Source organism: Cyanistes caeruleus, chromosome 32 (assembly GCF_971803275.1).
Source record: "Cyanistes caeruleus chromosome 32, bCyaCae1.hap1.1, whole genome shotgun sequence".
Lineage (NCBI taxonomy): Eukaryota > Metazoa > Chordata > Aves > Passeriformes > Paridae > Cyanistes > Cyanistes caeruleus.
Window position 1 is genome coordinate 2,445,820 of NC_141733.1, and position 23,506 is coordinate 2,469,325.

Here is a 23,506-nt window from a genome sequence, read left to right on the forward strand (position 1 = left end):
GGGAAACACGGAAGGGCACGGGGGCACACAGTGGGGGTACTCCCGGGGGACACGGGAAGACACAGGAGGGGCACAAGGATGGGGGGGCACGGTGGGGACACGGGGGGACACTCAGGGCAGAGTCACGGGTGGGGGCACAGGGAGCACGCACAGGCCGGGTGGCACTGAGGGGGCACCTATGGGGGGACGGCGCTTCTTACCAGCGGGAGACCCCCGGGCTCAGCTCCGGACGGTCCCCCCCGGTGTGTTTGGGGGGTCACATGGAGGGGTGGGGGACCACCGGGCCGGGCAGAGTCCCCAGTGTGCGGGGGGAGATGAGTCAGGGCCACTGCCTTCCCGCGGGGGGGGGGGGGGGAAACTGAGCAGGGGGGCCGGGGGAGGCTGGCCCTGAGCCGACCCCCTGCCCACCCCCGCCCCGTCCTGCTCCCCCCGCCGTGAATCAGCACTTTGGGGGGGTCCATTCCCAGGGCTGATTCCCCCCCCCCCCCCAATTCAGTCCACCTTAAGAGCCGCGGGCGGCTCCACCTTAAGGCGGGGGAGGGGGCGCGGGGGGGCGGCCCCCCACCCCCCGGTCCCGGGGCTGCAGTGGCGACAGCAGCGGTCACAGGAGCGGCGACAGCGGCAGCTGCGGAGCGTCAGCCCCGCCCGGCGCCGCCTCCCGCATCCTGCAGCCCGCAACCTGCATCCCTGAGCAGCATCCTGCATCCCGCAGCGCGGGCAGCATCCTGCATCCCTGGGTACCACCCCGCATCCCTGGGTACCACCCTGCAGTGCTGAGCAGCATCCTGCATCCCCGGCAGCATCCTGAGCCCTTGGGTACCGCCCGGCATCTCTCAGCAACCTCCCGCATCTCTGGGTACCACCCGGGCAGCATCCTGCATCCTTGGGCATCATCCTGCATCTCTGAGCAGCATCCTCGGCCACCGCTCGGCATCCCCGGGTACCGTCCTGCACCCCGGTGCCACCTGACCCTCAGGCTGTGAGCAGCACCCCGGGTGACACCCCCGCCCCCGAGCACCAGCCGCCCCCTTGGCCCCCCTTCTCGACGCCCCCCGACCCCCGCCATGGCCGAGCCCAGCTCCGAGTGCAGCATCAAGGTTCTGTGCCGGTTCCGGCCCCTCAACCAGGCCGAGATCCTGCGGGGGGACAAGTTCCTGCCCGTGTTCCAGGGGGACGACAGCGTCGTGGTGGGGGTGAGTCAGCGCGGGGGGCGCGGGGGTGTCCGGTATCCCCAATTTGGGGGGTAACTGTCCGGAGTGGGGTCACTGTCGCTTGGGGACAGAACCTGTTTTGGGGGGGAAGCGGTCCTGGGTGTGGCCACTGCCCCCCGGGACTCTGCCCATGCCCCCCTCCCCCTCCTCCCCCCCCATTTCCGAGGCTCCCGGCACTCCCAGTTTGCCCAGTGCGGGGGGGGGGGGGTGTTTACAGTGAGCGGAAACGCCCTGACCCCCGGGGGGGCACGATCGGGGGGGGTTGCCGCAGATCCCCCCCCTCCCCCTCGCGCTGCGGCCCTGCCCTTTGTTAGGGGGCTCATCCGGGGGGCGTCTGAGGCCCCCAATATATCGCCACCCCCTGCCCCTCCATAACGGCCCCCCTTGCTCGGGAGGGGCTGTCGGGGGGGAAGCGATGGTCCCTGGGGGGACAACGGGGTGTGGGTGCGGGGGGGGTCCGTGGATGGGGGTCCGTGGGTGCTGGGGGGGCGTGGGGGGGGGGATCTGTGGATGGGAGGCTCGTGGGTGCTACGGGGGGGGTCTGTGGATAGGTGGGGTCCGTGGATCTTGGGGGGTCGGTGGGTGCGGGGGGGTTCCGTGGCCGGGGGGTGTCGGTGGGTGCAGAGGGGGGTCCGTGGATGGGGGGTCCGTGGATGGGGGGGTCTGTGAATAGGTGGGGTCCGTGGATGTTGGGGGGTCGGTGGGTGCAGGGGGGGGTCCGTGGATGGGGGGTCGGTGGGTGCAGGGGGGGGTCCGTGGATGGGGGGGGTCTGTGGATAGGTGGGGTCCGTGGATGTTGGGGGGTCGGTGGGTGCAGGGGGGGGTCCGTGGCCGGGGGGTGTCGGTGGGTGCAGGGGGGGGTCCGTGGACCGGGGGTCGGTGGGTGCAGAGGGGGGGTCCATGGCCGGGGGGTGTCGGTGGGTGCAGAGGGGGGTCCATGGCCGGGGGGTGTCGCGGTGCGGCTCTGCCGGCGCAATGCGGGGGGAAGGAGGGTTGCGGGTGCGGGGGGAGTTGCAGGGGGGGCGTTGCGGGGTGGGGGTGCGGGTTCGGGCTGGGGGGATGCGGGGGCAGTGCAGAAGGGGGTGCGGGGGGTGCGGAGAGGTTGCGTGACCGGCGGCGGGCGGGGCCGCGGTGCTGCGGCGGCTGCGGGGAGCCGGGGGGGCCGGGGAGAGCGGGGGCGCGGGCTGTTGTCGCCGGCTGTCCCCATGTCCGTGTGTCCCCATCTCCGTGTGACCCCATGTCCGTGTGTCCGTGTGTCCCCGTGTCCGTGTGTCCGTGTGACCCCATGTCCGTGTGTCCGTGTCCCTGTGTCCGTGTGTCCCCATGTCCGTGTGTCCCCATCTCCGTGTGACCCCATGTCTGTGTGTCCGTGTGTCCCCGTGTCCCCGTGTCCGTGTGACCCCATGTCCGTGTGTCCGTGTGTCCCCGTGGCCATGTGTCCCCATGTCTGTGTGTCCCCGTGTCCCTATGTCCGTGTGTCCCCATGTCTGTGTGTCCCCATGTCTCTGTGTCCCTGTGTCCGTGTGTCCCCGTGTCCCCGTGTCCGTGTGTCCCCATGTCTGTGTGTCCCCGTGTCCGTGTGTCCCCGGCTCAGCACCAGGGCCGGGACAGCTCCCGGGTAGGGTGGGGGTGTTCGCAGGGGCTGGGGGAGTCTCCGGGGGTCTCTGGGCGTGTAGGGGGGTCTGGGGGTGTCCGACTGTCGATGGGGGGCTGAGGGATCTATGGGCGACCCGGGGTGGGTGCTTGGGGATATAGGGGGGGTCTACGGGGGTCTGTAGGGGGGTGAGGGCCTTGTGGAGATGGATGAGGTTTGGGGGGGCAGGCTGAAGGATTTGGGGGATCTGTGGGGTCAACACGGGGCCTGGGAGGTCTGTGGGGGTGTATGGGGGTCTATAGAGGCCTATAGGGCTCTGAGGGTTCCTAAAAACCACAGGTTTTATGGGGGCTAAGACAGTCCATGGGGAGCTGGGGGGGTCTGGAGGGGTCTGTGGGGCTCTGTGGGAGGCTGGAAGGGGCTGCGGGGGTCCGTAGGGTGGCTGAGGTGCCTATGGGGGGCTGTGGAGAGCTGGGGGGCTGTGGTTGTCTATATGGAGGCCAAGGGGTCTGTGGGGGTCTATGGGGGAGCCTCTGGGGGTCTTTGGGGGAGCTGAGTGTTCTGTGCTGGTGTATGGGGGACTGGGTGGGTCCTTGGGGGTCTGTGGAGGGCTCAGGGGTCTCTGGGGAATCTCTGAGAATCCACGGGGGAGTCTGGAGAGTTCTGGGGGTCTGTGAGAGGGAAGGGGGAGCGGGGTCTGTGCGGATATTGGGGGGCTGGGGTGCGTGGGGGCTGGGTCCATGAATGGGGGGATGTAAGTGGGGTTCAGGGTGGGAATCAGGGGTACAGAGTGCGAGAGCCCCTGCAACCTCCCACCTCCCTTACTGGGACACACCGGACCTGACCGGAACCTGCCAGGGGAGCCCCGAGCCTGTCACAGCCCCCCAGCGCCTTGGGCGGGTCTCTCCAGCCAGTGACCCCCGTGTGTGTCCCCTCGTGTCCCCCCAGGGCAAACCCTACGTCTTCGACCGCGTGTTCCCCCCGAACACCACGCAGGAGCAGGTGTACCATGCCTGTGCCATGCAGATCGTCAAGGGTGAGGGTCCCTGTGGGGACAGTGTGGGGACAACTGAGGGACAGCACGGGGACAGCCTGGGGACAGCCTGGACACAGCCCGGGGACAGCCTGGGGACAGCCCGAGGACAGCCCGGGGACAGGCTGGGGACAGCCTGGACACAGCCCGGGGACAGGCTGGGGACAGCCCGGGGATAGGCTGGGGACAGCCCGGGGACACCAGGGAGCACTGGGCAGGGGGCCTTGGGGGTGTCCTGAAGGCCTTGGGGGCTCTGCAGGACTTTGAGGGGGGTCACTGAAATCCACGGGGTTCTGGGGTGTCCTTTGGAAGGTCCCTGCAGCCCACGGGGCACTCCGGGGTCTGGGGGGTCCTTTGGGGTGTCTGGGGGGCCTCGGGCATCCCGGAGGGGCTCAGAGGTGATCTCAGGTATCTGGGAGGGTCAGGGACCCTTGGGATTCCCAGAGGGGTCCCTTGGGGTTTGGGGTGGTCTGTGATGTCCCTGGGGGTCCAGGGGGGTGTTTGGGGGTCCCGGAGGACCCATCCCCATCCTCCACCCCCCCCCAGATGTGCTGGCCGGGTACAACGGTACCATCTTCGCCTATGGGCAGACATCGTCGGGCAAGACCCACACCATGGAGGTGAGGGGGCACGGGGGGCTTGGGGGGCCTGGGGGGGTACTGGGGGTGCCCTGGGGGTGCCCTGGAACCACTGGGGTGTTTACTGCCCCCCCACCCCGCAGGGGAAGCTGCACGACCCCCAGCAGATGGGCATCATCCCCCGCATCGCCCGCGACATCTTCAACCACATCTACTCCATGGACGAGAACCTGGAGTTCCACATCAAGGTGGGCACTGGGAGCACTGGGAGGAGCTCGGGGGGGAGCACTGGGAGACCGGCCCTGGGCTGACCCCCAGCCCCCGACACCCCCATCCCCTCCCCCAGGTGTCTTACTTCGAAATTTACCTGGACAAGATCCGGGACCTGCTGGACAGTGAGTGGGGAGGCCCAGGGAGATCCTGGGATTGGGATGGGGCCCTGGGAAGCGCTGGGAGTCACTGGGAGTCACTGGGAGTCACTGGGAAGCTCCTGGGGGCCTCGGTGGGTCCTGGGAGGCACTGGATGGTTACTGGGAACCACTGGGTGGTTACTGGGAGGCACTGGATGGTTACTGGGAAGCACTGGGTGGTTACTGGGAAGCACTGGATGGTTACTGGGAAGCACTGGATGGTTACTGGGAGGCACTGGATGGTTACTGGGAAGCACTGGATGGTTACTGGGAGGCACTGGGAGGCACTGGGGGTCAGTGGCAGGGTGCAGTGGAGCACTGGGAGGCACTGGTTGGTTACTGGGAGGCACTGGATGGTTACTGGGAGGCACTGGATGGTTACTGGGAAGCACTGGGTGGTTACTGGGAGGCACTGGATGGTTACTGGGAACCACTGGGAGGCACTGGGAGCTCCCTGGGCACTTTGGAGGCCACAGCCCCCCCTCCTGTCCCCCCCAGTGACCAAGACCAACCTGTCGGTGCACGAGGACAAGAACCGGGTCCCCTATGTCAAGGTGAGGGGCAGGGGAGGGGCCGGGGAGCCCTCGGGGGGGGAGGGTTTGGGGTCCCCCTGAGCCCCCCTGAGCCCCCCTGAGCCCCCTGAGCCCCCCGTGCCCGCTCCCCCCCAGGGCTGCACCGAGCGCTTCGTGTCCAGCCCCGAGGAGATCCTGGATGTCATCGACGAGGGGAAATCCAACCGGCACGTGGCTGTCACCAGTGAGAGCCATGGGGACACTGGGGGGCACGGGGGGGTATTGGGGACACGGGGGGGTATTGGGGACACGGGGGGACATTGGGGGACACGGGGGAACACGGGGGGACACGAGGGGGTATTGGGGACACGGGGAGACACGGGGGCACACGGGGGGGGTATTGGGGACACTGGGGGACACTGGGGAACACGGGGGAACACGGGGGGACACGGGGGACGGGGGGGATATTGGGGGACATTGGGGGACATTGGGGGACACGGGGGGGTATTGGGGACACGGGGGGACATTGGGGGACACGGGGGGGTATTGGGGACACGGGGGGACATTGGGGGACACGGGGGAACACGGGGGGACACGGGGGACGGGGGGGATATTGGGGGACATTGGGGGACATTGGGGGACATTGGGGGACATTGGGGGACACGGGGTGGGGCTGGGACATCCAGCTGGTGCCTGGCTGTCACCAGTGAGGGACACGAGGGGACACGAGGAGCTGGGGGGTAATGGGGGCTGGGGACAGGTCGCTGGGGGTCCCGGGGGTGCCATGGGGCACCCCATAGGAGCTATGGGGGTCCCTGGGGCTTTCCAGGGGTCCGCAGGGTGCTGCAGGACCCACTGGGCTGACTCAGGGTCCCGGGGAATCAGGGGGTCTTTGAGCACTCTTGGGGGACTCTGTGGGGTCCGTGAGCCATTTTGGGGTGCAGTGGAGGCGCCGCGGGGGCGTTGCCCGTTCTGGGGTGCCCCCAACGTGTGCCCATGCCTGCAGACATGAACGAGCACAGCTCCCGCAGCCACAGCATCTTCCTCATCCACATCAAGCAGGAGAACGTGGAGACGGAGCAGAAGCTCAGCGGGAAACTCTACCTGGTGGACCTGGCGGGCAGTGAGAAGGTGGGGGGACCCCAAAGGTGGGGGGAACCCCAAAGATGGGGGGAACCCCAAAGGTGGGGGGGACCCTGGAGCTGGGGGGCTGCAGAGCTGGGGTCCAGGGGGGCAGGGGAGATGGGCTGGGGTCCGAGGCACTGGGAGGGCGTCCCCCCTGCAGGGGTGGGGCTTGGGGACATTCATGAGATTCTGGGGGACATGGGGAGGGTGGAGACCTTTGGGGGAAACCATGGAGTTAGGGGGGATATTGGAGTTTTGGGGGCATTTGGAGGGTGGGGGCCTGGGGCAGTCTGTGAGGTTTTGGGGGGACATTGGTGTTTGTGAGGGGGGTCTTGGGGGGTCAGTGGGTTTCCTGGGGACACTGGGGTTTGGGGCCTTCAGGTTTCAGGATCTCCAGGTTGGGGTGGGGGTTTCTGGGTGGAGGGTGTCTGGACTGGGGGGGTCTCTCGGCTGATGGCATCCTTGGGTTGTGGTCTGGGACCACCCCTAGGAGGGGTCCCGGGGGTAGGGGAGCACACGGGGGGTCCCTGAGCCGCCGCCCCCCCCCCCAGGTGAGCAAGACCGGGGCTGAGGGAGCCGTTTTGGACGAGGCCAAAAACATCAACAAGTCTCTGTCGGCGCTGGGCAACGTCATCTCGGCACTGGCCGAGGGCACGGTGAGACCCCCGGAGCCCCCCGGGACTCCTCCCCTCGTGTGTGTCCCCGGTGTCCCCCAGCCGGGGGCCTCCCCCAGCCCTCCCCCCCCTCTTTTCGCCACGGTCCCCCCAGGGTCCGGGGGGGAAGGGACGCTCCTGCCGAGCCCCCTCCCCACCTGCACCTCCTGAGTGTCCCCCCGGGGTCCCGGGGTGGGGGACACGCCCCTGGCCATCCCCGCCGTGTCTCCCACCCTACCGAGCCCCCTGCCCACCCGTGCCCTGTCCCCTCCGGGGTCCTGCGAGGGGGACACCTCCTGTCCCCTCCCGTGTGTCCCCCGAGCCCGCTGTCCCCGTGTGTCCCCGTGTGTCCCCCTGTCCCCCGGGCTGGGGGTCCCCGCTGAGCCCCCTCCATGTGCTCCCCCCGGGGGTCCTGTGGGGGTCCCCCCGCTGACGCCGCCCCTCCCCCCGCAGAAGGCGTACGTGCCCTATCGCGACAGCAAAATGACGCGGATCCTGCAGGACTCGCTGGGCGGGAACTGCCGCACCACCATGTTCATCTGCTGCTCCCCGTCCAGCTACAACGACGCCGAGACCAAATCCACGCTCATGTTCGGGCAGAGGTGGGGGCTTGGGGGGTCCCGCACCTCCCTGCGCCCCCCCGAGGGTGTCCGGGCTGGTCCCAGCTGCACCCCAAGCCCGCATCTGCCGTGGCCCGAGTGCCCCCACGGATTCATCGCCCCCACTTCCATTGCAAGAGCACCCGCGGCACCCCCGTGTACCCACAACACCCCCACTGCACCCCAGCTGCACCCCAACAGCACCTGTTGGACCCCAACTTCACCCACTGCACCCCGAGAGCCCCCTCTGTGTCCCAGCCACCCCCCAACCGCACCCGGAGCACCCCAAGTGCCCCCCCTGCACCCCACGGGGGCTGCCTTGGGAGAGGAGTGGGGGGCGGGTGACCCCCGGTGAGGGGGAGCAGGGGGTCCCAGCTTTGGGGTGCCCCCCAGGGCCAAGACGATCAAGAACACGGCGTCGGTGAACCTGGAGCTCACGGCCGAGCAGTGGAAGAAGAAGTTTGAGAAGGAGAAGGAGAAGAACAAAGCACTGAGGGAAACGCTGGCACGGCTGGAGGCTGAGCTGAGCCGCTGGCGGAGCGGTGAGGGGCACCCCGAGATCTGGGGGGGAACCCCAGCTGTGGGGAGGGGTCCCCATCACACCCCAACAGCCCCCAGTGGAGGGAGGCCGTGTCCTTCACCAGGGGAGGCTGAGCTGGGCCACCGGCAGTGCAGCGAGGGGACCCCCAGATCTGGCGGGCACCCCGAGATCCGGGGGGTCCCCCAGCCCTCGATGGGGACACTGAGGCCGTGTCCCCACACAGGGGAAGCCGTGCCCGAGACGGAGCAGCTGAACGAGGCTGAGGCAGAAACGGGGCAGGGTGAGGGGCCGGGTGAGGGCCAAGGGGGGGCCCCCGAGGAGCCCCCCCTGAATGACAACAGCTCCTCCATCGTCATCCACATCTCGGACGAGGAGCGCCACAAGTACGAGGAGGAGATCCGCAAGCTCTACAAGCAGCTGGATGACAAGGTGGGGACCCCTGGCCAGGTGGGGATCCCCGAGACCCCTCCGGACCTGCCAGGGACCCCCAGCACCCCTGAGCTCCCCAGGATATCTGGGGACCTCCCAGTCTGCCCAGCAGCCCCCAGGACCCTCAGCATCCCAGGACTCCTGGGACCCCCCGGCAGCTCCCAGCTCCCTACGGGACCCCCTGCCCCCCATCCCCACCCCCACAGCCCCTCGGGTGAGCACTGTGGACCCTCCTGTGCCCCCCAGGATGACGAGATCAACCAGCAGAGCCAGATCATGGAGAAGCTCAAGCAGCAGATGCTGGACCAGGAGGAGGTGAGGGCCCTGCCCCCACCCAGTGATGCCCCCTCTGTCTGACTGACCTTCCTGGACCCCACCCAGAACCCTGGGACCCACTTGGACCCCTCTGGGACCCCAACTCAGACCCCCCTGACCCCTTCACACAGAGTGCCTGGGACCCTTCAAAATCTGACCCCTGGGACCCCAATGTGACTTCATTGGGACCCCCCCAGGTCTCCTTTGGGACTCCACCCAGGGACCCTCCAGGACCCTTCTGGGACCTCCAGCTGTGACCTCTGGCTCACTCTGGGACTGGTCCTTGGGGCCCCCCAGGACCTCTCAACCCAAGCCTCCCCCTCAGCCTTTGGGTCTCCTGTGGGATGCCCACCATGACCCCTGGGACCCCACTGTGATCCCTGGGACCCCACTGTGATCCCTGGGACCCCACTGAGACCCCTGGGACCCCACCGTGACCCCTGGGACCCCACTGTGATCCCTGGGACCCCACTGTGACCCCTGGGACCCCACCGTGACCCCTGGGACCCCACTGTGATCCCTGGGACCCCACTGTGACCTCTGGACGCCTCTGGTCCCCCACTCTGAGCCCGGTGGCCACTGTGGCTCCCCGCAGGTGCTGGCTGCGGCGCGGGGCGGGGGGGAGGCGGCGCGCCGGGAGCTGGCGGCGCTGCGGGCCGAGCACGGCGCGGCGCGGGCCGAGGTCACCGAGGTGCTGGCGGCGCTGGAGGAGCTGGCGCGGAGCTACGACCGCAAGGCCCAGGAGGCTGAGGACACCGGGCGCCACAACCGCCGGCTCGCAGACGAGCTGGCCCGCACCGAGGTGGGAAAGCCACCGGGACACCCAGGACAGCCCACGGGGGCTCAGTGGGACTGGGCTGGGAGCCCAGCGGGGAAACCAACTGGGAACCCAACTGGGAACCCAGCTGGGAACTCAACTGGGAACCCAACTGGGAAACCCAATGGAGAAACCAACTGGGAACCCAACTGGGAACCCAGCTGGGAACCCAACTGGGAACTCAACTGGGAACTCAACTGGGAACCCAACTGGGAACCCAACTGGGAACCCAGCTGGGAACTCAACTGGGAACTCAACTGGGAACCCAACTGGGAACCCAACTGGGAACCCAGCTGGGAACTCAACTGGGAACCCAACTGGGAAACCCAATGGAGAAACCAACTGGGAAATCAATGAGGAACCCAATGGGGAACCCAGTGGGGAAATCAATGGGAAACCCAACAGGGAACACAATTGGGAATGCAGTGGGGACCTCAACAGGAAACCCAAATGGGAAATCAATGGGGAACTCAACAGGGAGCACAACTGGGAACCCAGTGCGGTCCTACTGGGAACCCAACAGGGAAACACCACGGCAAAACCCAGCAGGGTCCTGCTGGGAACCTCCTTGGGTGTCCCCTCAGGGACTCACAATGGGGTCCTGCTGGGAATTCCCAGGGGAACCCAATGGGGATTTCCAAAAGGATCCTACTGGGAATCCAGCTGGGAACCCTGCTGAGATCTTGCACTGGGAATTCGAGTGGGGTCCTGCTGGGAACCCAACAGGAAACCCAGTGGGGTCCAAGTGGGAGCCTCCGTCCCATCAGCTGGGATCCCCGCTGAGACTCCCCCACTGGGAACCCCAAAGGGGCTCATCAACTGTGAATCCACTGGAAACCAACTGAGAGCCACCATGGGCACCCAGCAGGGATTCCCAGCAGGATCCTACTGGGAATACCCATGGCCATCCAGTGGGGATTCCTGCTGAGGGCTCCACAGTCACACTGCAGTGTCCCATGGGTGTCCCCATGGGTGTCTGACCAGGATCTCCAGTGGGCTCCTACTGAGAACCCACTTGGGATCCCTGCTGAGATCCCTCCTAGACTCCACTGCTAACCCCAGACTGGCTCCTCAACTCCCTAAAAGTTTTCCTCTCCTGGGAAACTTATGTGGAGCCCATTGGGACCTCCATCCTCTGACACAGCAACTCCCACAGCCCCCTCCCCCAGGCCCAAATTGGGACTCCCAAACCCAAACTGGGATGCTGTGAGCCAGGGAAACCCCAAAACAGGAGCCTCAGACCTGGGAGCCCCTTAAATCCCAAACTAGACCCCAAACAGGGGACTCCCCCTCCCATCAAGGCACACTCCAAAAAAGAGATACCCCCCTGACCAGAAGAGGGCATTCTCCCCTGCCTCAAACCAGTGCCCAAACTGGGGAACCCTTACCTTAAACTGGGATGCCAGACTGGGTGCTCTGAGGCACCCCACGGGTGGGATCTTGGGGAGCCGGGGGTGGTGCCACAGTGGTGGCTCCAGGGTCACTGAGGGGTGCTGAGGGTGGCAAGATGGGCAGGACTGGGTGGTACTGGGTGGTACTGGGGCACTGGTGGTGTGCCAGGGGGTGCTGGGAGTGCCCTGGGTTGGGGTTTGTGGGTGCCCTGGTGGGTGCCCAGGCAGCGGGGGTTAAGGCAGGGGGAGCTGGAGGTGCCAGGCTGCTGGGGCAGGGTGTGCTGGGTGTGAGGGGCCGTGGGGGTGCCGGGGGTATCGGTGGGGGCACAGGGGGTGCTGTGGGGTGTCTGGGAGCATTGGGGTTCTCAGGTGTGGGGGTGCCCGGGAGGTGCTGCCTTACCTGGACCCGCGGGGTGTTCCGGGTGCCGCTGTCCCCTGGTGGCCCTGGGGTCCCCGAGGGGTGCCGGGTGCCGCTGTCCCCAGTGGCAGCCCAGCCCTGTCGGTGTTGCAGGCCACCACTCTGTCGCTGGAGTCGGAGCTGTCGCGGGCTCGGGAGCTCGGGGGGCAGCAGCGCCGCCGCGCAGCCGAGGTGCTCAACGGGCTCCTGCGGGACCTGAGCGAGCTCAGCGCCCTCGTGGGCAGCGGTGACATCAAACTGGTGAGGGGCACGGGGGGCACGGGGGGCACGGGTTGGGGGGTCTGTGCTGTGTGGGACGTGCCCCTGCCGTGCCCTCCCCACGCGTGGTGTGTTCCTGCCTTGCCCGTGCCATGCAGTGCCCATAGCAGAGCTGTGCCATGTCACACCCAGCTGTGTGCTCTTCCTGTGCTGTGTTCATCCCGTGTCCATCCCGTGTCCATCCCATGCCCATCCCGTGTCCATCCCATGTCCATCCCGTGTCCATCCCGTGCCCATCCCCTGTCCATCCCGTGTCCATCCCCTACCCATCCTGTGCCCATCCCGTGTCCATCCCGTGTCCATCCCGTGCCCATCCCGTGCCCATCCCGTGCCCATCCTGTGTCCATCCTGTGCCCATCCTGTGTCCATCCCATGCCCATCCCGTGTCCATCCCATGCCCATCCCCTGTCCATCCCCTGCCCATCCCGTGTCCATCCCCTGCCCATCCCATGCCCATCCCCTGTCCATCCCCTGTCCATCCCGTGTCCATCCCGTGTCCATCCCCTGCCCATCCCATGCCCATCCCCTGTCCATCCCGTGCCCATCCCGTGCCCATCCCGTGCCCATTTCACATCCCTGTGACGCCCGTGCCACGACACCCCTGTGAGTGTCACACCCAGCCCGTGCCGGGCTGCGCTGCCTGTGCCACACCATGCCCACACCATGGCCCTGCACTGCCCACACCATGCCCAGGTGTGTGAAGTGACCACGTAACGTCCCAACCGTGCCACCCCCCGTGGGTGCCATCCCCACGTGGCCACAGCCGTGTGTGGGATGTGCCTGTGCCACACTGTGCCTGTGCCATGCCCGCACCATTCAATGCCGTGCTGTGCCACACCTGTGTGCTGCCCATGCTGTGCCCGTGCCACGCTGTGCCTGCGTGTGGCACTCACCTGTGCCATGTCATGCTGTGTGTGGCACTCACCTGTGCCATGCTGTACCTGTGTGTGGCACTCACCTGTGCCATGCTGTGCCGTGCTGTGCCATGCTGTGCCTGCGTGTGGCACTCACCTGTGCCATGCTGTGCCATGCTGTACCTGTGTGTGGCACTCACCTGCGCCGTGTCATACCTGTGTGTGGCACTCACCTGTGCCATGCTGTGCCATGCTGTACCCGTGTGTGGCACTCACCTGTGCCATGCTGTGCCATGCTGTACCCGTGTGTGGCACTCACCTGTGCCATGCTGTGCCATGCTGTACCTGTGTGTGGCACTCACCTGTGCCATGCTGTACTTGTGTGTGGCACTCACCTGTGCCATGCTGTGCCATGCTGTACCTGTGTGTGGCACTCACCTGTGCCATGCTGTACCCGTGTGTGGCACTCACCTGTGCCATGCTGTACCCGTGTGTGGCACTCACCTGTGCCATGCTGTGTCATGCTGTACCTGTGTGTGGCACTCACCTGTGCCGTGCTGTGCCATGCTGTACCCGTGTGTGGCACTCACCTGTGCCATGCTGTGTCATGCTGTACCTGTGTGTGGCACTCACCTGTGCCATGCTGTGCCATGCTGTGCCATGCTGTACCTGTGTGTGGCACTCACCTGTGCCGTGCTGTACCCGTGTGTGGCACTCACCTGTGCCGTGCTGTGCCATGCTGTACCCGTGTGTGGCACTCACCTGTGCCGTGCTGTGCCATGCTGTACCCACACCGTGCCATTCCTGTGCCCGCTGTCGTGCCCAGCCTGTGGAGGTGAGCGGGGCCATCGAAGAGGAGTTCGCGGTTGCTCGGCTCTACATCAGCAAGATCAAGTCCGAGGTGAAGTCGGTGGTGAAGCGCTGCCGGCAGCTGGAGAACCTGCAGGTCGAGTGTCACCGCAAGCTGGAGGTGACGGGGCGCGAGTTGTCCTCCTGCCAGCTCCTCATCTCCCAGGTGTGCCAGGGGCGCGGGCAGTGCCACTGCCATGGGGACCCTGTGGTTTGGTGGCACAAGGTTTAGTGGCTCCAGGGTTTGGTGGCTCAGAGTTTTGTGTCCCTGGGATTTGGAGACACCAGGGTTTGGCGGCTCCGAGGTTTGGCAGCTGAAGGCTTTGGTGTCCCCAGAGTTTGGTGGCCTAGGGGTTCTGTGACCCCAGGTTTTGGTGGCCCCAGGGTGTGGTGACCCTGATTTCTTGGCTGTGCATTTGGTGACCTCAGGGTTGAGGGGGCCCAGAGTTAGGTGGCTCTTCGGGTTGGGTGACCCTGGGTTTGGTGACCTGGGGGTTTGACTCCCCTGTGGTGGGGGCTCGGTGGCTCTGGGGGTGCCAGTGGGGGTGATGCCCCTGGGGGTGGTGGGGGGCACCTGGAGGGTGGTCCTGGGGCTGGGGATCACCAGGGTGGTGCCCCCGCGGGTGACGGGGGGGATGGTGTCGGGGTGCTGGGGGAGTTCCGGGGTGCCCGCGGGTGCCGGGGGGTGCCGGTGCCCCCCGGGCGGAGCCTGAGGCCGGTGCCGGTGCCGGTGCAGCACGAGGCGAAGATCCGCTCGCTGACCGAGTACGCGCAGAGTCTGGAGCTGCGCAAGCGGCACCTGGAGGAGGCTCACGACGCGCTCGGGGAGGAGCTGGCGCGGCTGCAGGCGCAGGGTGAGGGCGCGGGGGGCTTGGGGACAGTGCGGGACCTCGGGGGGAGTCCGGGGACATGGGGGGAGCGGGGTCTGGCTCGGCTGCAGGAGCTGGGTGGGGACTCAGGGGAGTGGGAGGGGGATGGGGGGGATGGGAGCACAGGGGGCTCAAGGGAATGGGGAGAGAATGGGCAGCACAGGGGGACCCAGGGGGGCTGGGGGAGTATGGGGTGGTACAGGGGGCTCAGGGGGATGGGGGGCACAGGGGTGGGGGGACCCGGGGGGCTGGGGGAGTATGGGGTGGTACAGGGGGCTCAGGGGGATGGGGGGCACAGGGGTGGGGGGACACGGGGGTCTGGGGGAGTATGGGGCGGTACAGGGGGCTCAGGGGGATGGGGAGCATGGGGGAGTTGGGGGGAGTATGGGGGGCTGGGGGCCATGGAGGGGATTCGGGGGGCTGAGGGGTCCCTGTCTGTCCTGCTGGGGCCTACAGAGGCCGCACAGGGGGCAGCTCGGAAGCAGCGGGAGCAGGATGAGACCCAGGACACAGACGAGGTCAAGGTGAGGGGTGCAGGGGGGCACAGCAGCCCGGGGGGGTTCGGGGTCCCTGAAGGGTGTGGGGATTTGGTGGGGGGGAGCAGCTGGGGGTTCTTACAGTGTGTGAGATGTGCTCGAGTTGGGTGAGGGTCCCTGGGGTGCTGGGGGGCTGTGGGTGTCCCTGTGGGGTGCTGGGGAGGTTGGGCTGTGTTGGGATCTCTGTGAGGTGTAGGGGTGTAGGGTCTCTGGGAGATGTCAGCTCCAAGAACTTGCTGTGAATGCGGCTCACTGAGGTTCCCAGGAGACGTTGGGGTGTGTGGGTCCCTGGGAGGTGCTGAGGTGCCCAGGAATTGTTGGGGTGCCCGGGGGTGCTCGGGGTGCCCTTAGCTGAGGCCCCGTGTGGGTGCAGGCGGCGCTGGAGCTGCAGCTCGAGAGCCAGCGCGAGGCCCAGCACAAGCAGCTGGCGCGGCTGCGGGATGAGGTCAACGAGCGGCAGAAAACCATCGATGAGCTGCGGGAGTGAGTGGTCCTGGCCAGACCCCAGCCCTGACCCCTGACCCCACCCCAACATGAACCTCACCTGGGCCTGACCCCTCCCCAACCCAGGCCAGACCCTGACCCTGACCCTGACCCTGACCCTGACCCTGACCCTGAACCTGACCCTGATCTCAGCTGTGTCCAGGCTGTCCCCCCGCTCCACCCCTCACCCAGCCCTGTTCCTTCCCTGACATCCCTGGAGGGATGGACAGTGGGGGCAGGCAAGGACAATCCTCTCGTGGATCTCTCTCCATCCATCATCCATCCCTGTATCCATCCATCCATCCATCCGTCCGTCCATCCATCATCCATCCATCTATCCATCCATCCATCATCCATCCATCCATCCATCCATCATCCATCCATCCATCCATCCATCCATCCATCATCCATCCATCCATCCATCATCCATCCATCCATCCATCATCCATCATCCATCCATCCATCCATCATCCATCCATCCATCCATCCATCCATCCATCCATCCATCATCCATCCATCCATCCATCATCCATCCATCATCCATCCATCCATCCATCCATCCGTCTGTCCGTCCGTCTGTCCGTCCATCCATCCATCCATCATCCATCCATCATCCATCCATCCATCCATCATCCATCCATCATCCATCCATCCATCCATCCATCCATCCATCCATCCATCCATCATCCATCCATCCATCCATCCATCCATCATCCATCCATCCATCATCCATCATCCATCCATCCATCCATCCATCCATCATCCATCCATCCATCATCCATCCATCCATCCATCCATCATCCATCCATCCATCCATCCATCCATCATCCATCATCCATCCATCCATCCATCATCCATCCATCCATCCATCCATCCATCCATCCATCCATCCATCATCCATCCATCCATCATCCATCATCCATCATCCATCCATCCATCCATCCATCCATTCATCCATCCATCCATCCATCCATCCATCCATCATCCATCATCCATCCATCCATCCATCCATCCATCATCCATCCATCCCCCTTGACCTCATGTCCATCAGTCTGTCCATCCCCTGACCCTAGGTCTGTCCATCCATGGCCCCCTGTCCATCCACCTGTTCTCCCCATCCATATCCATCTTTCCATCCAGCTCTGACCCATTGACCCCAAAACTTGTTCTGTCCACCCATCCTTCCCTCACCCGTCTGTCTATCCTGCTCCTGTGTCCATCTGTCCATCTGTCCTGTCCCCATGTCCGTCCATGCCTGACCCATGTTGGTGTGTCTGTCACAGCCAGAACCAGAAGCTGGAGCTGGAGCTGGAGCGGCTGCGGGCAGAGCACGAGGCTCTGCGGGCAGAGGAGAGGGCCAAGGCTGCACGGCTGCAGGAGCTCACGTGAGACCCCCAGGACCCCAACTCAGGGGCCTCTGGGGCTCTCCTCGGGACCCCAACCCAACCCCCAGGGCTCCCCGGGATCCCTCTGGGGACCCCAACCCCAACTCCCAGAACCCACCAGGGCCTCACCACAGGACCCCAACCCCATCCCCCGTTGACACCCCAGGAACCCCAAACCCCAGGGACCCCAGGACCTGTCCTTGGGACTGTAAACCTGATCCCCAGAGCCCCCCTGACAGCCCCCAACCTTCAAGTGACCCCCCCAACTTTGAGGTGCTTCCCAACCTTGGTGTGACCCCCCCTAACCATGGAAGGACATTTCCATCCTTGCAGTGACCTCCCCAAACTTGGGGTGCCCCCCTCAAGTTTGAAGTGAAAGAACAACTTTGGGATGCTCTCCCCTCCTTTCATTGACCCCCTCCAATGTTGGGTTGCCCCCCCCAAACCCAGGGGTGCCCCCCTTGTGTTGAGTCCCCCTAACTTTGGGGTCCCTGCCCCCCAGGCTCCTCTACGAGCGCCACGAACAGTCCAAGCAGGACCTCAAGGGGCTGGAGGAGACCGTGGTAGGTGGGGGGGCCTGGGGAGCTCAGGGGAGCCTGGGGGGGTCTGGGGGTCCCCGTGCACCCCTCACCCCTCACCCCCCACCAGGCCCGTGAACTCCAGACCCTCCACAACCTGCGCAAGCTGTTTGTTCAAGACGTCACGACTCGAGTCAAGAAAGTGAGGGGGGAAAGGAGGGGAAAAGGGGGGAAAAGGGGGGAAAAGGGGGAACAATCAAAGTAGGATGTGGGGAGAGTGTGGGGTCAAAGATGGGGGAAGGGAAGGTGCGGGAAGGGAAGGTGCGGGAAGGTGCGGGAAGGTGCGGGAAGGTGCGGGAAGGTGCGGGAAGGTGCGGGAAGGTGCGGGAAGGGAAGGGAAGGGAAGGTGCGGGAAGGTGCGGGAAGGGAAGGGAAGGGAAGGGAAGGGAAGGGAAGGGAAGGTGCGGGAAGGTGCGGGAAGGTGCGGGAAGGTGCGGGAAGGTGCGGGAAGGGAAGGGAAGGGAAGGGAAGGGAAGGGAAGGGAAGGGAAGGGAAGGGAAGGTGCGGGAAGGGAAGGTGCGGGAAGGGAAGGTGCGGGAAGGGAAGGTGCGGGAAGGGAAGGTGCGGGAAGGTGCGGGAAGGTGCGGGAAGGTGCGGGAAGGTGCGGGAAGGGAAGGGAAGGGAAGGGAAGGGAAGGGAAGGGAAGGGAAGGGAAGGGAAGGGAAGGGAAGGGAAGGTGCGGGAAGGGAAGGGAAGGGAAGGGAAGGGAAGGGAAGGGAAGGGAAGGGAAGGGAAGGGAAGGGAAGGGAAGGGAAGGGAAGGGAAGGGAAGGTGCGGGAAGGGAAGGTGCGGGAAGGGAAGGTGCGGGAAGGGAAGGTGCGGGAAGGGAAGGTGCGGGAAGGTGCGGGAAGGTGCGGGAAGGTGCGGGAAGGGAAGGGAAGGGAAGGGAAGGGAAGGGAAGGGAAGGGAAGGGAAGGGAAGGGAAGGGAAGGGAAGGGAAGGGAAGGTGCGGGAAGGGAAGGGAAGGGAAGGGAAGGGAAGGGAAGGGAAGGGAAGGGAAGGGAAGGGAAGGGAAGGTGCGGGAAGGGAAGGTGCGGGAAGGGAAGGGAAGGGAAGGTGCGGGAAGGGAAGGGAAGGGAAGGGAAGGGAAGGGAAGGGAAGGGAAGGGAAGGGAAGGGAAGGGAAGGGAAGGGAAGGGAAGGGAAGGGAAGGGAAGGGAAGGGAAGGGAAGGGAAGGGAAGGGAAGGGAAGGGAAGGGAAGGGAAGGGAAGGGAAGGGAAGGGAAGGGAAGGTGCGGGAAGGGAAGGTGCGGGAAGGGAAGGTGCGGGAAGGGAAGGGAAGGTGCGGGAAGGGAAGGGAAGGGAAGGGAAGGGAAGGGAAGGGAAGGGAAGGGAAGGGAAGGGAAGGGAAGGGAAGGGAAGGGAAGGGAAGGGAAGGGAAGGTGCGGGAAGGTGCGGGAAGGTGCGGGAAGGGAAGGGAAGGGAAGGGAAGGGAAGGGAAGGGAAGGGAAGGGAAGGGAAGGGAAGGGAAGGGAAGGGAAGGGAAGGGAAGGGAAGGTGCGGGAAGGTGCGGGAAGGTGCGGGAAGGTGCGGGAAGGGAAGGGAAGGGAAGGGAAGGGAAGGGAAGGGAAGGGAAGGGAAGGGAAGGGAAGGGAAGGGAAGGGGTTTCCCAGTGGAGGGATCTGATTCTGACGGGGGTCCCCGTGCCCCCAGAGCGCAGAGCTGGAACCCGAGGACAGTGGGGGGCTCCACTCCCAGAAGCAGAAGATTTCCTTTCTTGAGAACAACCTGGAGCAGCTTACAAAGGTTCACAAACAGGTGCGTGAGGGGGGCACGGGGGGGGACAGGGGGTCCCCACCCCAGGGCCCCTCCAGTTCTGCAGCCTCCCCTTGCTTTCCTGGTGCCCCCTGCGGCCTCACCCCCAGCGCCCCTTCCCCTCCTGCCCCACCCTGCTCCATCCTGCCCCCCCCGGGGTGACCCCCGGCCCCCTCGCTGATGCCGGCTCTGTTGCCCCCCGTTGCCTCCTCCCCAGTTGGATCTCTGGGTGTCCAAGGTACCGAGCCCCCCCATCACCCACGCGGGGGGAATCCCCCCCACCCCCCCAGCGGAGGGCAATGGACCCCCCTCCCCCCCATCTCCTCTGCCCCCCGAAGCCCCCGGGTTTGCAGGGTGGGGGGCACCACTCTGATGGCACCTTGCTGCCCCCCCCCCCGGCTGTGGAGCCCCTCCCTCACTCCCTGCGCCCCCGCAGCCCCCCCCCCCCCACTGCCCCCCCCCACGGCCCCACTGCTGCATGTGGACATGGGGCACTGCTGGGGGCACCGGGACCCCCACCCAGGCACTGCTGGGGGCACCGGGACCCCCACCCAGGCACTGCTGGGGGCACCGGGACCCCCACCCAGGCACTGCTGGGGGCGGGGGGCTGTCGGCACCTGGGGCTGCCCCCGCCGCTGTGGGGCTGGGCTGGTGGGTGCCTGGTGCCGGTGCCACTGTGGGAATCGGAGCGGGTCACTGTCGGTGCCCGTGCCGGTGCCGGTGTGTGTGTGGATGCCGGTGCCGGTGCCGGTGTGTGTGGATGCCGGTGCCGGTGCCGGTGTGTGTGTGGATGCCGGTGCCGGTGCCGGTGTGTGCGGGTGCCGGTTCCGGTGTGTGTGGATGCCGGTGCCGGTGACGGTGCCGGTGTGTGCGGGTGCCGGTGCCGGTGCCGGTGCCGGTGCCGGTGTGTGTGGATGCCGGTGCCGGTGCCGGTGCCGGTGCCGGTGTGTGCGGGTGCCGGTGTGTGCGGGTGCCGGTGTGTGCGGGTGCCGGTGCCGGTGTGTGTGTGGATGTCGGTACCGGTGCCGGTGCCGGTGTGTGTGGATGCCGGTGCCGGTGCCGGTGCCGGTGCCGGTGTGTGTGGATGCCGGTGCCGGTGCCGGTGCCGGTGCCGGTGCCGGTGCCGGTGCCGGTACTGACGTGTCGCACAGCTGGTCCGTGACAATGCAGACCTGCGCTGTGAGCTTCCGAAGCTGGAGAAGCGGCTGCGAGCTACGGCTGGGCGTGTGCAGGCCCTGGAGGGGGCGCTGAGGGCGGCCAAGGAGGGGGCGCGGCTGGACAAGCGCCGCTACCAGCAGGAGGTGGAGCGGATCCGGGAGGCCGTGAGGGCCCGGGGGGCGCGGAGGGGACCCGGAGCCCACATCGGTACGGGGGGCACCGGGCAGGGGGGTGCAGAGGGGCAGGGTGGGTACGGGGGGTGCAGGGTGGGCACGGGGGGTGCAGAGTGGGCACGGGGGGTGCAGGGTGGGTACGGGGGTGCAGGGTGGGCACGGGGGGTGCAGGGTGGGTACGGGGGGTGCAGGGTGGGTACGGGGGTGCAGGGTGGGTACGGGGGTGCAGGGTGGGCACGGGGGGTGCAGGGTGGGCACGGGGGTGCAGGGTGGGTATGGGGGGTGCAGGGTGGGCACGGGGGGTGCGGGATGGGCACGGGGGGTGCGGGATGGGCACAGGGGGTGCAGGGTGGGTACGGGGGTGCAGGGTGGGTACGGGGGTGCAGGGTGGGTACGGGGGTGCAGGATGGGCACAGGGGGTGCAGGATGGGTACCGGGGTGCAGGGTGGGTATGGGGGGTGCAGGGTGGGTACGGGGGTGCAGGGTGGGTGCAGGATGGGCAGGGGGGGTGCAGGATGGGCACGGGGGGTGCAGGATGGGCACGGGGGGTGCAGGGTGGGTATGGGGGGTGCAGGGTGGGTACGGGGGTGCAGGGTGGGTACGGGGGTGCAGGGTGGGTACCCATCCTGGCACGCTCTGGGGTGCGTGGGGGTTCCTGGGGCTGACACCCCCTGCAAGGGCAGAGGGTCCGGCCCAGGGGGTGTCACAGACCCTGGGGGGCTCCCTGGGGGTGCCGGGTGCCAGCCAGCGCCCCTCACCCTCCGTGCCCCCCCAGCCAAGCCGGTGCGGCCGGGACAGGTGCCGTCGCCCACCGGGCTGAGCTACACCAACAGCCTCTTCCAGGGGTACCCCGGGGCGGGACCCCTGCCCGGCCCCCACGGCCTGTGAGTGGGGGCGATCGGGGGTCTCGGAGGGAGCGCGGAGGGGGCACAGGGGTTGCGTGGGGGGTGAGGGGAGGTGTGGGGGATGCTGGGGGGAGGGGAGGGAGGCACAGGGGGTGCAGGGGGCGTGGAAGGGCCCCGGGGTGGCAGGAGGGGTGCAGGGGAGGGGGGTTCTGAGGGGAGGGCTGCTGGGGTCCGGGGTGTGCAGGGGCGGGGGGGGGTTCCGTGGGAAGGGGGGGCAGGCACAGGTTCCCGAGGGGGTGGAGAGGGAGCAGGGCCCCCTGGTGCCAGCAGTGCCCGGGGAGGGGCTCAAGCTCTCTGTCCCCCTTTCCCCTCCCCCAGCTTTGCCAGCGGCCCCCCCACGCTCTCCAGCAGCCCCCCGGACTCCTACCAGCAGCTCAACGTGGATAATGGTGAGGGGGGCCGCGGCGTGGGGGTGTCCCCGGTTTTGGGGGGGGTGTCATGGGGGTGGGGTGTCCCCAGCGCCGCCACTGGAGCTGCTGCTCTTCCTTGCAGGGAACGTGACAGACATCAATGACAACAGGTGAGGGGCGGGGGCTGGGGGGTCTCGGCTTGGGGGGCCCGGCTGACACCCCGTGCCCCCCCAGGAGTGACCTGTCCTGCGCCTGCGAGGCCGAGGAGGCGGCCAAACTCTTCCCCCTGCGCCAGGAGACGGCAGCCAGTTAATGCCCCCCCGGTACGGGACCTCCGGGTGCGGGACCCCCCTCCCACCTCACCTCAGGGACCCCCGGGCATCCCCCCCATCGTCCTTCGAGTGACCCCGACCCCTCCATCCCCCCATTCCCACATCCCCCCATTCCCTGGGTGCCCCCCAGCCCTCCCCTGTCCCTCGGATTCCCCCAAATCCCTGCACCCCACTCCTCCCAGACCTCCCCCACACCCCTCGGTGCCCCCTCCGAGCCCTGCAGGGTCTCGGGTCCCCCCCATTCTCGGGGGGCGCCCTGGGTGGCTCCGGCCCCCCCAAGCCGCCTGTCCCCCGCAGGTGCTGCCAGACCCGGCTCCGCTCGCATGTCCAGGTGTCACCCGTGTCCTGTGCTCGTGCCACGCTCGCCCCGTGCCGGGGGGGCTTCCCCTCCTCACCAGGACCCCCCCGGGTCACCCCAATCCCGGGGGGCCCGGCCAGTGTGGGGGCGGTGCCGGGGGCCGCCCGAGCTGCCTTAACGCGGACCTGGAGAATGTCGCCCCCCCGGCCCGGCCCCACAAGGGGGGGCAGCCCCCCTCCCGCACCCCCCGGGTCCCCCCGCTTGGCATCTCGGCTGTGCCCCCCCTCCACGGGACCGTCCTGGCGGGGGGGTCCCCGTGTCCCCCCGCCCCCCCAGCGCTGCATGTCCCGCCCAGCGCGGCCGGAGGCTCAATAAAGGCTGGAGATGCTGAGAGGAGCCTGGGGGGGCTGAGGGGGCTGAGGGGGCTGAGGGGGGCTGAGGGGAGCCGGGGGGGCTGAGGGGGTTGAGAGGGGCTGAGGGGGGCTGGGTCACAACGGGGGCATTTGGGGGAGGGGCTCACTCGGGGCATTTGTGGGGGGGCTCGTTCCAGGGATGGGGGAACACCGGGCGTTCACGGCAGGGGAGGACAGGGGATCTGGGGAGGGGGCAGTGGGACCCCCCCGCACGGGGCACTCTGCAGGTGCCACACCTGTCCTTGTGGGGTCACACCTGTCCCTGTGGGGTCACACCTGGGATCACCCCTGGGGTCACTCCTGTCCCTGTGGGGTCACCCCTGTCCCTATGGGGTCCCATCTGTCCCTATGGGGTCCCATCTGTCCCTATGGGATCACACCTGGCCCTGTGGGGTCACACCTGGGATCACCTCTGGGGTCACACCTGTCCCTGTGGGGATCAGATGCTCCCTCTTGGTTTCCCGGGGGTCCCAGTGGTGGTCCTGTGTCCCCGCAGGTGTCGCAGCTCTTGAACCCCCCGGGGACACCCCACACCTGCCCCCACCTCCCTGGGCAGCCCCTTCCCACACCAAAACAAGGGTCAAACATCTCCTGATCCCAACCCTGCTCTCCCTTGCGCGGTTTAAGGCGGTGTCCTCGGGACAGGGCAGGAGGGACCAGCCCCACCTCTGTGCCACGTCCTGTC

General features: G+C 67.1%; 1 protein-coding gene across 1 annotated transcript; it reads left to right on the forward strand.

Moving 5' to 3' along the window:
• Nucleotides 1-590: 590 nt before the first annotated feature.
• KIF5A (kinesin family member 5A) lies at nt 591-22,799 on the forward strand. The gene is made up of 29 exons (XM_086870500.1): nt 591-1,193; nt 3,754-3,841; nt 4,385-4,458; nt 4,560-4,664; nt 4,763-4,811; nt 5,325-5,380; nt 5,495-5,582; nt 6,345-6,469; nt 7,015-7,119; nt 7,570-7,718; nt 8,109-8,257; nt 8,480-8,685; nt 8,932-9,000; nt 9,596-9,802; nt 11,720-11,866; nt 13,565-13,753; nt 14,324-14,441; nt 14,913-14,980; nt 15,366-15,475; nt 16,759-16,860; nt 17,363-17,423; nt 17,509-17,580; nt 19,091-19,195; nt 20,344-20,557; nt 21,299-21,407; nt 21,747-21,817; nt 21,921-21,948; nt 22,013-22,101; nt 22,408-22,799. The coding sequence occupies exons 1-28, from the start codon at nt 1,065-1,067 to the stop codon at nt 22,089-22,091; spliced, it is 3,072 nt and encodes a 1,023-aa protein (XP_086726626.1). The 5' UTR covers nt 591-1,064; the 3' UTR covers nt 22,092-22,101; nt 22,408-22,799.
• The last annotated feature ends 707 nt before the right edge of the window (nt 22,800-23,506 follow it).